The following is a 14704-nucleotide window of genomic DNA, read 5'->3' as shown; positions in this document are numbered from 1 at the left end:
ATTTGATTGAAAAGATTAGCCTTTTTTGTATTAGGCCACCGTCCGACGGGTTTCATTTTGAGAAAGTCTTCCAATGCTTTATGCATACCTTGAAAACCTAAACCCAACAAAAAGAAAACATTGTTGAGCACATCCGCACAAATGTAGTGTTGTGTTTATATACTGCTATATGTATATTTTCTTAATTAGAGAAGTCACCGCTGGGACATTTTTGGGTTCAATTTGAGAAGAAAATATCTCCGGCGATGGAATTTCGATGAACGTGTGTATACGCAAATTTTCTTCCACCATTGTTACACTGGAACTGCTCTGAAATCCGATGCTTGTTCGAGACTGGGCCAGGCATAACGACAACTTTGAATTAGTGAGAGGAATTTTGAGATTGAGCATCGTGTTTTAAGGGAATGGGGGGAGAGAATGTGATGTATCAAAAGAGAGAGAAAGAAAATAGTGTAATTGAATAGCGTATTTAGTGGCTTAGGGCTAGGAGGTAACCAAAATTAAATATTTTGCTATAAACCTTAAAAGGTATATATAGAATATAATTTTTTTAAATGATATTTATTTAAAATAAATAAGGTGTTAACCTTTGTTATAGGAGGTAAAATTTCCTAAAATATTCAATATATATAAGCCCATTGTGCTTACAAAATGTACTTTATTTTATATTTTTCTGAATTATAATTATCCATCTCTTAGTCTCATAAAGTATAAAAGAATTGATCTTCGTTGCTGGTTTCAAGTTCCAATAAGCACTGGAAAAAATAAAAATGACCTAATAATAGTTAAATAGTTGGATTGACAACAATATAGCAACCAATATTTGAATCTCACCTAGATTCGTTTAAGCTTTGAAGAACTAAATTATATCATATATATGTACCAGTGAGAAGTAGTAAGTAGCTAAACAAAAAATCAGTGTCACACGAAGTTGTTTTATCTAAGCTAATTGTCACGTCCTTAATTGATAACTAAGTATACGTACGGCACTTGACAACTCGCTCACGATCTTGCACAACTTACTCACGTTCTTGCTATGTCAAGTCAGCCTTACTACACTCAAGATCGCTAAGAGAATGGAAGAAAGAACACAAGAGAATTGTTAAAGGAAGTTTTGTATTAGAGAGAACTTGAATTGTTTGCTTGATGAATTACAAATTAATGACCCCCTTTATATACTAGTGTCCTAGGGGCTAGTGTGTAAATATTAATTATTATACAAGTCCTTGATATTTACAAGATAAGGGCTTTTTCTAGAATTCTCTACAAGCCTAGAAGATTCCAAGGACTTTCCTAGCAAATCCATAAGGATCTAGGTTCTTCCTAAGGAAATATCCATACCTCTCTAGAATCTTCTCACAAATGCTAGCCTTCTTCTTATGTAAGCTTCCACATGACATTAATATATGCCAAATGGCGCCTACGCGGCATGATGACATAGTGGGTCATCACACTCTCCCCCACCCAATATTGCGACGACCGCGACGCAATGCTGCTACATAAACTCTCGGATCTTATCTTTGAATTGCCACAAGTATTCATATCATTCCCACGTGGCCTCCTCCGGTGATTGCCTTTTCCAATGGACGAGAAACATAGCAGTGGCTTTTTGCCCTTGTTTTCGCCTGGCATGATAATCTATGATAGCCTCAATCTCCCGATCATGCGAGGCGGTGATAGTCATTGGCGCCCGACTTGATTGGCCCCTACTCGGATCATCCTTATCTTCATGATATGGCTTAAGCATGCTAGCATGGAAGACAGGGTAGATCTTGAGATACGATGGCATGTCAAGCTTCTATGAGATCTTGCCTACCTTGGCGACGATCTTAAATGCCCCTCATACTTGCGAATCAGATTCTGATGCATGCCCCGTAGTGCCTTGAACTGTCTTGGGTTAAACTTCACCATGACCATGTCCCCAACTCTATAGTATGTGGGACGCCGCTTACGGTCCGCAAACTTCTTCATCTTCTTAGCTGCCTTATCCAAGTAGGACTTAGCAGTGTCGAGCTGCTCCTCCCATCCTTTGGCCAAATGATAAGTCCCCAAACTCTTTTCCTCTAACGCGGCTAGTAATGAATGTAGAGTTTTTGGTTGTTGGCCTGTGGCTAGCTCAAATGGTGTCCGCCCAATGGACTCACTCCGCTGCAAGTTATAAGAGAATTGGGCGATGTCTAGGAGCTTTGCCCAATCTTTCTGATGCGCGCTTTCATAATGCCTCAAGTAGCATTCTAGTAAGGCATTGACTCGTTCCGTTTGTCCATCCGTCTGTGGTTGGAAACTAGTAGAAAAGTGCAGCTCCGTACCAAGTATGTCAAACAACTCTCTCCAAAAGTTTCCAGTAAAGCGGGGGTCTCGATCACTGATTATATGCCTTGGTAAGCCCCAATACTTCACCACGTTCTTAAAGAACAGCTTGGTGGCTTCCTTGGCTGTGCAACCTGATGAGGCGGGCATGAAGGTGGCATATTTGGGAAATCTATCCACGACCACCATAATAGTACCATAACCGTCAGACTTCGGTAGGCAAGTGATAAAGTCCATAGTCACGCTCTCCCATGGACGCTCTGCAACTGGTAGTGGCTCCAAAAGTCCTCCGGGTTGTTGTTGTTCAACCTTGTCCTGTTGACAGACAAGACAAGTCTGCACATAGCACTCTATGTCATCACGCATGCGTGGCCAATAGTAGACTGACTCAACCAGGGCCCTAGTGCGACGTTGACCTGGATGACCAGCCCATATTGTGTCATGACTCTCCCTTATGATCTATCGTCTAATGTCTCCAAATTTAGGCACGTAGACCTACCGACTATGGTAAGTAGTACGCCGCCTTCTATCCAAAATCGTCTCGTCTTGCCTTTGTTGGCCAACTTGATAAGCTCTTTGGCTGCTAGATCATGCTGAATGCCTTCTTTTATAGCCTCCCTAATGTCCCATCTCGCTGAAGTAATTGCAGCAAGCTCGACTTTCCGGCTCAAGGCATCGGCTACAACATTACCTTTTTCCAGCTTATACTCCAGCACATAATCAAACTCGGCCAAGAAATCCTGCCACCTAGACTGTTTTGGTGTGAGCTTCTTCTGTGTCTGAAAGTAGCTAGTAGCCGCATTATCAGTCTTGACCACGAACCTCGACCCGAGCAGATAATGTCTCCATGTACAAAGGCAATGCACAATGGCAGTCATTTCCTTCTCTTGTACCGTGTAACACCGCTCCATCTCATTTAACTTGCGGCTCTCAAATGCTATGGGATATCCAGCATCAGGACACCCCCAATGGCGAAGTCTGAGGCATCTGTGTGCACCTTAAATGTCTTGGCAAAGTCAGGTAATGCGAAGACTGGCTCCTCTGTTACAGCTGTCTTAAGGCATTCAAATGCCTTTTGACAATGCTCTGTCCAAACCCATGGCTTGTTCTTCTTTAACAACTCAGTCAATGGTGCGGCCTTTGCTGAGCATCCACTGATGAACCGATGATAGTAGTTAACAAGGCCAAGGAAGGATCTCAACTCAGTTACCTTTATAGGTGCCTCCCACTCCTGGATAACACGTACCTTAGCCTCGTCCATGCGTAGCTCTCCATTGCTAATGACATGGCCCAAGAAGTGCACCTTTGATTGTGCGAACTCACATTTCTCCCTCTTGATGTATAGCTCATTATCTCGCAAGACTTGGAAAACCTTCCTTAAGTGCTCCATGTGCTCCTCTAAGGTGTTGTTGTAGATGACTATGTCGTCTAGGTAGACTACCACGAACTGATCAAGGTAGGGATGGAAGATCTTATTCATAAGGGTGCAAAATGTGGTTGGTGCATTGGTTAAGCCCATTAAACTTTACACAACATAAGTATTGTTATATAAGAAATTTGAGACATCTGATATAAAAGGAAAAGAAACCACCTACAAATCAAAAAATTAAGTAGTTACGACACATCAAGAAAAATTAAGCACCCACGAACATAAAATCATGGATCCGCCACTGGGCATCACCAACCACTCAAAGGCTCCATATCTCGTCACACATGCTGTCTTTGGCTCATCCCCTTCCGTAATGTGAATCTGGTAGTAGCCTTTTCGAAGATCCACCTTGGTAAAGTACTTGTCTTCCCCAAGTTTATCGAATAAGTCAGCAATGAGCGGGATCGGGTACTTATTCTTCACGGTGACCTTATTAAGTGCTCAGTAGTCTATGCACAAATGCAATGATCCATCCTTCTTCTTCTGGAACAATACTGGTGCGCCAAAAGATGCCTTTGATGGATGAATGTGACCAGCATCTAGCAGCTCCTTCAATTGTTTCCTGAGCTCCTCTAGCTCAGGAGGTGCCATACGATATGGGGCAAATGCGGGTGGATTAGCCCCTGGCTCCAACTCAATCTTGTGATCCAACTCTCGCCTGGGCGGCAAGTGCTTAGGAAACTCGTCGGGCATGACATCTTTGTTTTCCTTAAGCAACTTCTCTATGCAAGGCGGCACTGTCTCTTGAAAATTTTTGTGTTCCTCTAGACTTGCAATGGTTGCCACGAACGTCGGCTCCCCCTTTTTGATCCCCTTGACAACCTGCATAGCTGAGAGTTGTGCTTAGATCTGTCCGTATGGCATAGTCACTGTAGGTACCATGCAAGCTCCTTCTTGCTCCATAACCAAGAGACGTTGGAGGTAGGGGTCGATTAAAGTATGACAATGTCTAAAGAACTCTTGCCCCAATATGATGTCAAAGATATCCATAGCGGTTACGGTAAAGTTTGCCATACCTTTCCAAGTTTCCAATTTGACACCAACTCCACTAGCTACCCCACGAGCATTCTGTATCTCGGCATTCACGGTCTTGACGCGAAAGTTGGTTGGAGCAAGCTTCAATTCCAGTCTTTTTGTGGCAGCCTCAGTCACGAAATTATGAGTTGCTCCAGTATCCATCATTGCACGAGCGGGCTTGTTGTTGATGGTGAGATCCACGTACTGATTGCCATTCTCGGTAGGTTGGATAGCTTGCTTCGTGATAGCACCACATAATCCGATCATACCCAACTGTGCGGTTCCCGGACTCTCTCTTTGTGGTTGCTACTTCCGCTCACGTACTATGGCACTGAGGCTCTTGAGGTCAGGACAATTCCTGAAGCCATGTGGCCCTCCGCATATATAGCATCCCTTCTTCTCGACCTGTGCTTTCTTCTCGGCGTAGCCTTGATGACCACTCAACTTTTTAAAATCATGAGTCTTAGAGTATTGTTGTTGTATCTCCTTGACTTTGCCACGGTCTCCCCAACCTTTGACATTGTTAACCTTTGCCTCCTTGCCATTGCCTTTGTCGTGCTTGTCATGCCTGAAATCCATCAATGATTCGGCTTCCACTATGGCTTGGTCTATATCAGTGACTTGTCGGCATTGCAACTCCTGCTTAGCCCAATTTTGCAACCCGTCCATGAAGTGGAACAACAAGTCATCATTGGTCAAGTTGGGGATTTGAAGTATAAGGGTAGTGAACTCCTTGACATAGTTACGTCTGCTCCTTGTTTGCTTCAATTCCCTAAGCTTGTGCCTTGCCTCGTACAAGACATTGTTTGGAAAGAACTGTCGCTTGAACTCCGCCTTGAACTGATCCCATGTACTAATAGTACATAGACCTTTATCCACGTCGTCCATCTTCCTTCTCCACCATAGTATGGCAGTCTCTTAGAGGTACAATACCGCAGTGTTGATCTTGGCCTCGTCGTCCCTCACTTTGCCATGCCTGAAGTAGTTCTCCAAGTGCCAAAGGAAGTTTTCCACTTCTTGTGCATCACGAACACCTTTGAACACCGGGGGTTTGGGAGCCTCGATCTTGGCCTCCCTCATCACCACAACATTGCTAGCTATCTCGGTCACGCCAGCATTAACATGCTTCTCGAGTGACTCTATCTTTGCCTTCATAGCATCGATAGTACTCAAAGCCTCCATGAGTCTGCACTCTAAAGCAGTGATGGTTTGCCTTAGTTCCATCTCAGTCTGTGTACGTCCCTCTAAGTTATTTTGGATACTCTCAATCTCTTCAAGAGTGTGCCCCTCAAGAACGTTAAGGGTGCCTTCCACCTTCCCCAAGCGTTGGCCAAAGATCTCCACGACGTCCATCCTCGCGTTCATCTTCATCACCCACTCTTTACCGAGCGAGACGTCCTCTGGAAGGACCTCCACTTCATCCTCGCTCGCCTCAGTGGCAGATGGTTCTTGGGATGTAAGCCCTTCGTTTGACACAACCTCAGGTGGCACCTCCTAGCTCTTGTTGGTTGCATTCCTCTTTTTGCTACGGTCGCTCTTGCCAGCAGCATCCTGGATAACGTTGGCTTGGGTGTTGGCAACGTTAATTTCTCCGTCGTTCTCCATTCCCTTAGTTGAAACCTTCGCTCTGATACCACGTTGTCACGTCCTTAGTTGTTAACTAAGTACATGTGCGGCACTTAACAACTCACTCACGATCTTGCACAACTTGCTCACGTTCTTGCTATGTCAAGTTAGTCTTACTACACTCAAGATCGCTAAGAGAATGGAAGAAAGAACACAAGAGAATTGTTAAAGGAAGCTTTGTATTAGAGAGAACTTGAATTGTTTGCTTGATGAATTACAAATGAATGATCCCCTTTATATACTAGTCTACTAGGGGCAAGTGTGTAAATATTAATTATTACACAAGTCCTTGATATTTACAAGATAAAGGCTTTTTCTAGAATTCTCTACAAGCCTAGAAGATTCCAAGGACTTTCCTAGCAAATCCATAAGGATCTAGGTTCTTCCTAAGGAAATATCCATACCTCTCTAGAATCTTCTCACAAATGCTAGCCTTCTTCTTATGTAAGCTTCCACATGACATTAATATATGTCAAATGGCACCTATGTGGCATGATAACATGGCGGGTCATCACATAATGGAGTATATATTTGGAGTATGTTAATTAGAGATTGAAGTCACTGATTATCGAGATACACACAAATACAATCAAGTATCTTGATAGCTAAACAGTGTACATACATCAATGATTGATGAAATTGGTTAGGAGAGCAAAATGTAATGTTACAAATTTAAATTCAATATATGCGATGAGAACAATATTTTGTTTTTATATTGTCGGTTCGTTTTCGAGGGGGGTTTTGATTCAGCGCACACACGTGACGAGGGTACAGGCGGGCATTTGCAGGCTTACATCGTGTTTGGACGGTTGTTCCCATTTGTATCATAATATATTGTTATCCCAAAACAATATTTGTTTTGATTGTTTTATTAAAATTGATTGTATTGTATTATTAAATTTATTATTTCGGAACAATAAAAAGTCCCCCTTTTCTAAACAACCCATTTGATGTGATAGGATTGTTTCTTATTTTTCTTTTCAATTTTGCCCTAACTTATTACTCCATAATTCTATTCTACCCTTTAGCTTTTTTTGCTATTTTAATTCCAAATCTCCAACCTATAACCTACTTTATTTTTTTTCTAGAACTTCTGCCGCTAACGTTAAAGGTGTTTTGCTACTTTCTGTTTTATTTTTTTTCCTAATTTGCTTTTATCTCAATTCTACTTAGTTGTGCTCCTTTGGATTGCCTTCTTCTGTTTCGCTCCTTTGTTCTGTTTTCTTAAGGATTTTGCCTTCTTCTGTTTTATTTTTTAAAATTATTTTTATGCATAATTTTTGATAAATTTAATATTTAAACAATCGAGGGTATTTTAGTAAACTTATTAGTTACAGTACAGTACGATACAGTCAAATCAAACAGTAAAATATAATTTAATAATAACAAACAATACACTCTATCCAAATATTGTATTTATAAAACGATACGATTCAATATAATACATTATAAAACGACGGGGAACAATGATCCAAATAGAGCGTTAGGCTTTTGCTTTGCTTTATGGTGGCAATTTGGTGTTTGTCAATAAATATAGGGGTACATCAGGAAATACGTGGTTTTCGTTAGACCACTATCAGATGCGGACAAACCGATAAAATAGAAAAAGACGCCCGCCAAGCAATATCCGAAAAGCTGTCTTTTTGTTCAGGTTTAATTATAATTGCCCCTTGAACTTTTCTTTTCTGAAACTTATGACCCAAAATTTAAATATAACAAAAACAGCATACGTTATCTTTTCCTCGTGGTGTTGGACTGTTGGGGGAACAACTTTGTGTTGCATTCACAGTAGTATGACGAATATCTTAATGTGTACGACATAAAGTTGCCATCTTAGTAGAAGTTCAAACATATATGCCCTGCATTCATACTCAAAAGACTTTTTCTTTGGTACATAGAAGGAGAAAAGGGATTGAACCAAAAGGGTTTCAATTAAACCAAACATTATTATAAGAAATCTTATAGACCTAAGTAGCAATCTTATAAATACAGTGCAATTTCATAAGTGGAGTTTGGAGAGAATAATATGTACACAGACCTTACCTTTTTCTTGAAAAGGTAAAAAAATTATTTTCGCATCGGCTCAAGAAAAGATAAAAAAGAAGAAGCGGTAACCAGACTTGTTAAACAGGTCGGGCTGGCCCACTGCCAACCTTATTCGACCCGGTTCAGCCCGAGTCAGCCCGGCCCGCTAAGGGAGTGGGACGGGTTGGTGAGAGTTAGGGGTTTAGCTGGACGGGGGCGGGCCTTTTTTGGTAACCGGTGCCTCGAAACCCGGTAGGCCCGGTCAATGGCGAAGACAAGCATTTTATTTAGGGTGTTCAAACTTGAAATAAGTAAAAAAAATCTCCGATAAAGGGTGTTCAATATATGTTATATACCGTTAAAATTTAATATTTTACCTATATATATATAGTATAATTTTTCGACAAAGGGTGGTCAATTGGGTAACAACCTTTTTTTGCATTTTCAGTCATTTCGGCCTACCCTCTTAAGAAAATAGCCCTCCACCCCTAATAATTGATAAATTATATTTATGACCTTTTAAAAACTATAAATAGCCCTCATCTTTTTTCGTTTTTTCTCACAATTTGCTCTCTTACTACTTTAATTCTCTCTCAATTCTCTCTTGATAATATTACTTATTGCTCTCAAGTTCTCAATTACGTATTATTTCAAGTTTCATCAAATATTTACTTTAGCTACTACAAAATTATAATTATCAATATCAAGTATTCAAATGAAGAGTGGTATCAATATCATCAAATATCAATTGAAGAGTGATATCAAATTTAGTGCGGCATCCGGACTCCCAATACACTCGTTCTATCTCTTTCTCTTCTTTGGTATTTATTTTTATTTTTATTATTTAGAATTATTAATTTAGTTTTTTAATTTAATTTACATAACGGATATATTTAGAGCAACCAAAAAAATGTGTACTAGTAAGGATGGTAGTAATAAAGAGTAAAAATCTTAAAAAATCAAGGGGTAGTACTGGTTCTTCTAGTAGCTTTACACATATTTCTGAAAGTTCACCTGAAAATTTAAATGTAGATTATGAGCAACTTCAAGAAGATTATGGTATAGATGATATTCAATCATATGATAATCTTGAAACATCACCATCTACATCTGGTACTGCTAGTCAAAATACTAGAAGTGGAGGTCGTCGTAATACAGGTAGGCCTTCCCTCCCTATTAAGAACAATCGAAGATTAAGAAATAAGTGTTAGCAATCTTTTGAAAGACTAGAGGAAAATAAAAATTATGTAAGATGTCAAATTTGTAAGAAAGTTTATAAACATGAGACCGGAGGTAAGCAAGAGGGAACGGGTCAACTTCGTAGACACATAGTAGATAACCACCCTATTGCATGGGGTGCTGATGAAGAATCTGGCCAACAAAAACTTAACCCGGGTACTGGTAGTTTAATGGGTAAATACGATATAGTGAAAAATCAGGAAGAATTAGCTAAAATAATTGTTTTAGGTTGTTTACCTTTTAGTTTTGCTGTTTCACCATATCTTGTTTAAAGATATTCCTAGAAGTACTCGTAAAGCTGATATCTTTAGGCTTTTTGAATAATATCACACAAATATCCGTTATTTGTTCGTTAGTCTTTCTTTTAGAGTTTCTTGTTAATGTTAATAATTAAAACCATTAACTTTTTAAATCTACTTCTAACTAATGCCATCAGGTAAAGAGGCAGTTAATATCCAAACTCCAATTTTGGATTAGTATCCCCAAGGGAGTTGCTTGCAAATATAATACTTATCAATGTTCTATCTGAATTCAACGATTCTAACCACTTATCTTTGTTTAGAAGTCACAATCAAATTATGAATAGAACTAAATAGTTAACTATTATTAGAAGAGTTAATAAAATAAACTTGGCCAAGAAAGCAAAACAATTCCATTATTGTATATCATATATACAAGAAAACCAAATTACAAAACTAGCTAGTTTCTTGTTTCCATCTTGTGACAGCAAGAAACTCCAAACCCTCCCCCCACCCCCACCCCCACCCCAAAACTCTCTCTCCTCCCTATCTTTCTATCTCTTTCTTTAATTACCAGAAATCAAGGAGAATTCTCTGGTTCTTGTCGTTCTCTCCAAAACAGCGTTCTAAATCCTAAGTTTTGTTAGTTTCCAATTACCTCAACATATATAAAAGCAAAGAGCCAAAGAACAAAAAGAAGTCCAAATAGAGGCTCATTGATCAAACAGAAGCTTGCTGAACAAACTGGAAAAAGTTGTTTTCTTGAAAAGATCAAGACAAATATAAAGGGTTCCACGCCCAAAAAGATCTCTTTTTCAGATTTTTTTCAATGTCAAACATCTCTTCTGGGAATAGTAGTACTGCAGGTGCAGAAGAAGAATATGAAGAGCAAGATCAGCAGCAAACTTCTAACGTACTTTTGCCTTCTAGTGTTCATCAAGAGCAAGATCTTCCTAATAAGAAGAGAAGGAAATTACCTGGAAATCCTGGTAATTTTTATTGCCAGCTCATTTTTTCACCTTGTGCTGTAGTTTTAGTATGTTTTTCTCTTCTTCTTCGATAGTGGTTTTTAAGTTTTAAATTAATTTGTTTCTGATGATGGTTTGATCTAATAGCTTTTCAGATTGGTTCTGTGCTACAAAGTAGCTACTATAGTTTATTGTGTGGCTCAAGTGTAATTTTTAGATTAAAACGGGTAATTAATCAGCTCAAATTATATGGGGTTGGAGTTGAACTTATAGATTAAAACAAGTTAATTAGAGTAGGTTTGATAACTTCAATATGGCCGGGCAATAAGAAGATTCGATTTGTTTGACGACAAACATTCATGCATAATGGATTTTACCAATAATTTTCTTTTGTTTTCTTTCTTTTAATAGTTATTTGTTTAAATATAAAAATGGGAGTTAGGGAAATTGGGAAGTGATAAGTATATAGGTAGTTGAAGGGTTCAATACGTCAATTATTGGTTGGGGGAATTCAATAATTGGAGTAAACTGTTGCATGCTGCCTTGGACTGGCATAATCATATAGTAGTATACAATTCTCCTTTTCTTTTTGTTTTTAACTGTTTGAAAGGAACTCTATATATATATATATTTCCTGTGCATGCATGGATTGTCATGTCTGCATCTTCTCTCTCTGTTTCCTTTTCCTTAAAACGTATTTGAAAGTTTCTAAAAGATGGAGAAAGGTTGCTTTATAATAAAATAATAAATTATTTATCAGGATAATGATATTGTATATTAAGATGAATGTACAATCTTTTATCAGTAGGTAATAAATACTACATGGAGTGCCTAGTCATCCTAAAAAAAGAACTACTTCGTTTGTAATAACCAATGGCGATTAGACTGACCTCATAGTTTATACCGCATGGATCGGACTTTAATTAATTTCTTAACACGGACCTTATCATATATCGTTCACTTGCTCCATTTAACAATTAAATAATATTTGGGAAACTATACAATATGGACGCTCTAAAAAAATATATTTTTTGTATATTAATATATAATATACTATTCCTTCGGGATGGCCCAGTTGGTTTGGAGAGCAGTCATCTATACAGATGACCTGGGATCAATCCCTTCTCAATGCCTTATGGGTCGAGCCTGTCGCACAGGGCTTGCTACTGCGGTTTACATCCCTTGTGTGGTTTGCAGGCTATTACATAGTGAGGGATTTACCCAGTGCACACAGAGTTCTCACCACAGAGTGCTCACCCGAAAGACAGAGGCTGTAGCGGCTATGAGTTTTCATGGGATTGCCAAAAAAAAACTCATAATATACATATTTTTGCATATTTGGCCAACAAATGTAATTAATTTTTTATCGAGCGGCCAAATATATAATTTACCCAATAATATTACTGTATAAAATCTTTAGTGCATATATTGAAGTGATCAAACTCAAAGTTTGTTTGGTATATGCAGATCCTAGTGCTGAAGTTATTGCCTTATCACCAAAGACCCTAATGGCAACAAACCGGTTCATATGTGAAGTCTGTAACAAAGGCTTCCAAAGGGAACAAAACCTTCAACTACACAGGAGAGGACACAATCTACCGTGGAAGCTAAAACAAAAAACAAGCAGTGATGAGATAAGGAAACGGCGAGTGTATATTTGCCCAGAACCAACGTGTATCCACCATAATCCTGCTCGTGCTCTTGGAGATCTGACGGGGATTAAGAAACATTATTCGCGTAAACATGGTGAAAAGAAATGGAAATGTGACAGGTGCTCTAAAAAGTATGCAGTGCAATCTGACTGGAAAGCCCATTCCAAAACGTGTGGGACTAAAGAGTACAAATGTGACTGTGGTACCATCTTCTCCAGGTTAATTGTTTTTTCTTTTCGGACTAGGTTATTAAAACATGACAATCTCATCTAAAATCTTTAAACTTTTAGAAACCGTATATGTTTAATTTTTAGCTGTATTTTCCACATGCATTCTCACATGTGGGACTGCGATTTAAGAGACGGTGAAAATTCTTTCGTACTTATAATGGGTGACAGTAATAAGACTAGAACTTAAAATTTTTGCTTGTTCGATACCAAATTAAAATAGGTGATCATCTGAGATAAAATTTTGAAACTATTAAAAAATATATGCAGCTAATATTTCAGTTTTAGCATCTAGAAAAAAGATGGACCTTTACTATCCACCTTACTTTCTAATGTCATTCGACACTTCATTAGGTACAGTACTTTTTTTAATATTATAGTACGGCATATAGTAATTGTACTTGCCAGTACAAACTTTTTCAGCCTCCAAAATGACCAATACCATTTGGAACCAAGGACATGAGAATTAATTTTAATTTGATGTTTGTTTGACTTCAACAGATTTAAAACCTGTCATAAACAACTAGATCTGTAACAATAGTTATTAAACAACTGATTCAGGACTGCAATCAGAAGATAAAAACAATAGAATGAATAAGTTTCATAGGTTAGTACTCATTTTCTTTGGCCATCATTACTGCAAGAAATTGATTTCTGAATGTTAGTTTGGCCACACTATAATTTAGGGCCGGCCGGCCGTCCAAAACTAAACATATTTAGTTATTACCATCACTCTCATGCACATTTTTTTAGTTCCTTTGGTCATTGCATGAGATTGACTTAATTAATGGCCTATTTTATTATCTTACGCATGCAGGAGGGATAGCTTTATTACTCACAGAGCCTTTTGTGATGCCTTGACTGAAGAAAACAACAAAGTAAACCAAAGTTTAGCTTCAACCACAGGACCTAGCCATACTCCAGTCTCTGAAGTCATGCCCACTAGCATGTTGAACTTATCAGAAATCAGAAATCCAAACATGAAAATTCCTTTGAAACCTTCACCTCGTGAACTCAATATTCAAACACCTACAGGACCCTTATTAAACATGGCAGGAAGCATGTTTACTAGTCCAAGAAATTTATCTTCTTCCTCTTTTTCTGGTTTTCAGTTAAGCACAAATTCGTCGAATATGTCATCATCAGCAACAGCTTTATTACAACAAGCAGCTCAAATGGGAGCAACTGTGAGCAGTAGCATGAACTCTCCAATAATGGTACAAAAAGGGTACCCTTCTCTGTTTCAAAGTGATCATAATCAAACACAAATAGGGAGCTCTGTGCATGGATTTTTTGGGTCTATGTTACAAAATGGAACTCAAGAAACGTTGATTTCAGAATTATTGAACTCGAATAGTACTGCTGGTGATAATCAGAAGACTTCAAGAATGCAAAATGAAGGGTGGTATAATGGTTTATTTAATGAAACAAAGATTAATGGAGAGAGTGGGAATGATAGCTTGACACTAGACTTTCTTGGGATAGGGGGAATGAGACAAAGGAATTCCCATGAAATGCATCAGCAGCAGCAGCAAGAAATGAGCTTCGAACAGCAAAAAGAAATGAGCTCCATGTGGGATGATTGAGAGAATTCCCAAAAGATGGAAATTAATTAGCACCAATTTGATTAAGTAATTCTCTACTATTGTAAAGTCAAATTAGATAGTTTGATTAAGTGCTATATTAATTGTATTTAGAAAGTATGCGTCGGTGTACATTTTGGTCTTAAGCGAAAAAGAAAAGAAATAATGTTAAGGGCTTTAAGCAGGGTTGAAGTAGAGGGTTCATTGAAATATTCTCATTTATACCAAAACTTAAGAGTTAATACCCTCAAACCCATCTAAATTATATAATCTTTGTTAGTTTCCTATCTAAACTATCGAATGTCCTCGAAAACCTCCTGAACAATATCCCCCTTCATAATAACCCCCTCTCCCCCCGTCTCATTCTTACTAGTGCGTATGATATACAC

General features: G+C 38.5%; 1 protein-coding gene across 1 annotated transcript; it reads left to right on the top strand.

The window, feature by feature from the left end:
- The first annotated feature begins 10342 nt into the window (after positions 1-10342).
- On the top strand, positions 10343-14496 carry LOC107796355 (zinc finger protein GAI-ASSOCIATED FACTOR 1). The gene is made up of 3 exons (XM_016619112.2): positions 10343-10874; positions 12321-12723; positions 13550-14496. Exons 1-3 carry the CDS (start codon positions 10715-10717, stop codon positions 14316-14318), a joined length of 1332 nt encoding a protein of 443 aa, XP_016474598.1. The 5' UTR covers positions 10343-10714; the 3' UTR covers positions 14319-14496.
- The last annotated feature ends 208 nt before the right edge of the window (positions 14497-14704 follow it).

This window comes from Nicotiana tabacum, chromosome 7 (assembly GCF_000715075.1).
Source record: "Nicotiana tabacum cultivar K326 chromosome 7, ASM71507v2, whole genome shotgun sequence".
Taxonomy (NCBI): Eukaryota; Viridiplantae; Streptophyta; class Magnoliopsida; order Solanales; family Solanaceae; genus Nicotiana; species Nicotiana tabacum.
This window is presented reverse-complemented; position numbering and strand designations above follow the sequence as displayed.

Coding starts and splice junctions, on each gene's coding strand:
- LOC107796355 (XM_016619112.2), top strand. CDS start 10,715: ATGTCAAACATCTCTTCTGGGAATAGTAGTACTGCAGGTGCAGAAGAA. Junction 10,875..12,320: donor GAAATTACCTGGAAATCCTG/GTAATTTTTATT, acceptor TGGTATATGCAG/ATCCTAGTGCTGAAGTTATT. Junction 12,724..13,549: donor TGTGGTACCATCTTCTCCAG/GTTAATTGTTTT, acceptor TTACGCATGCAG/GAGGGATAGCTTTATTACTC.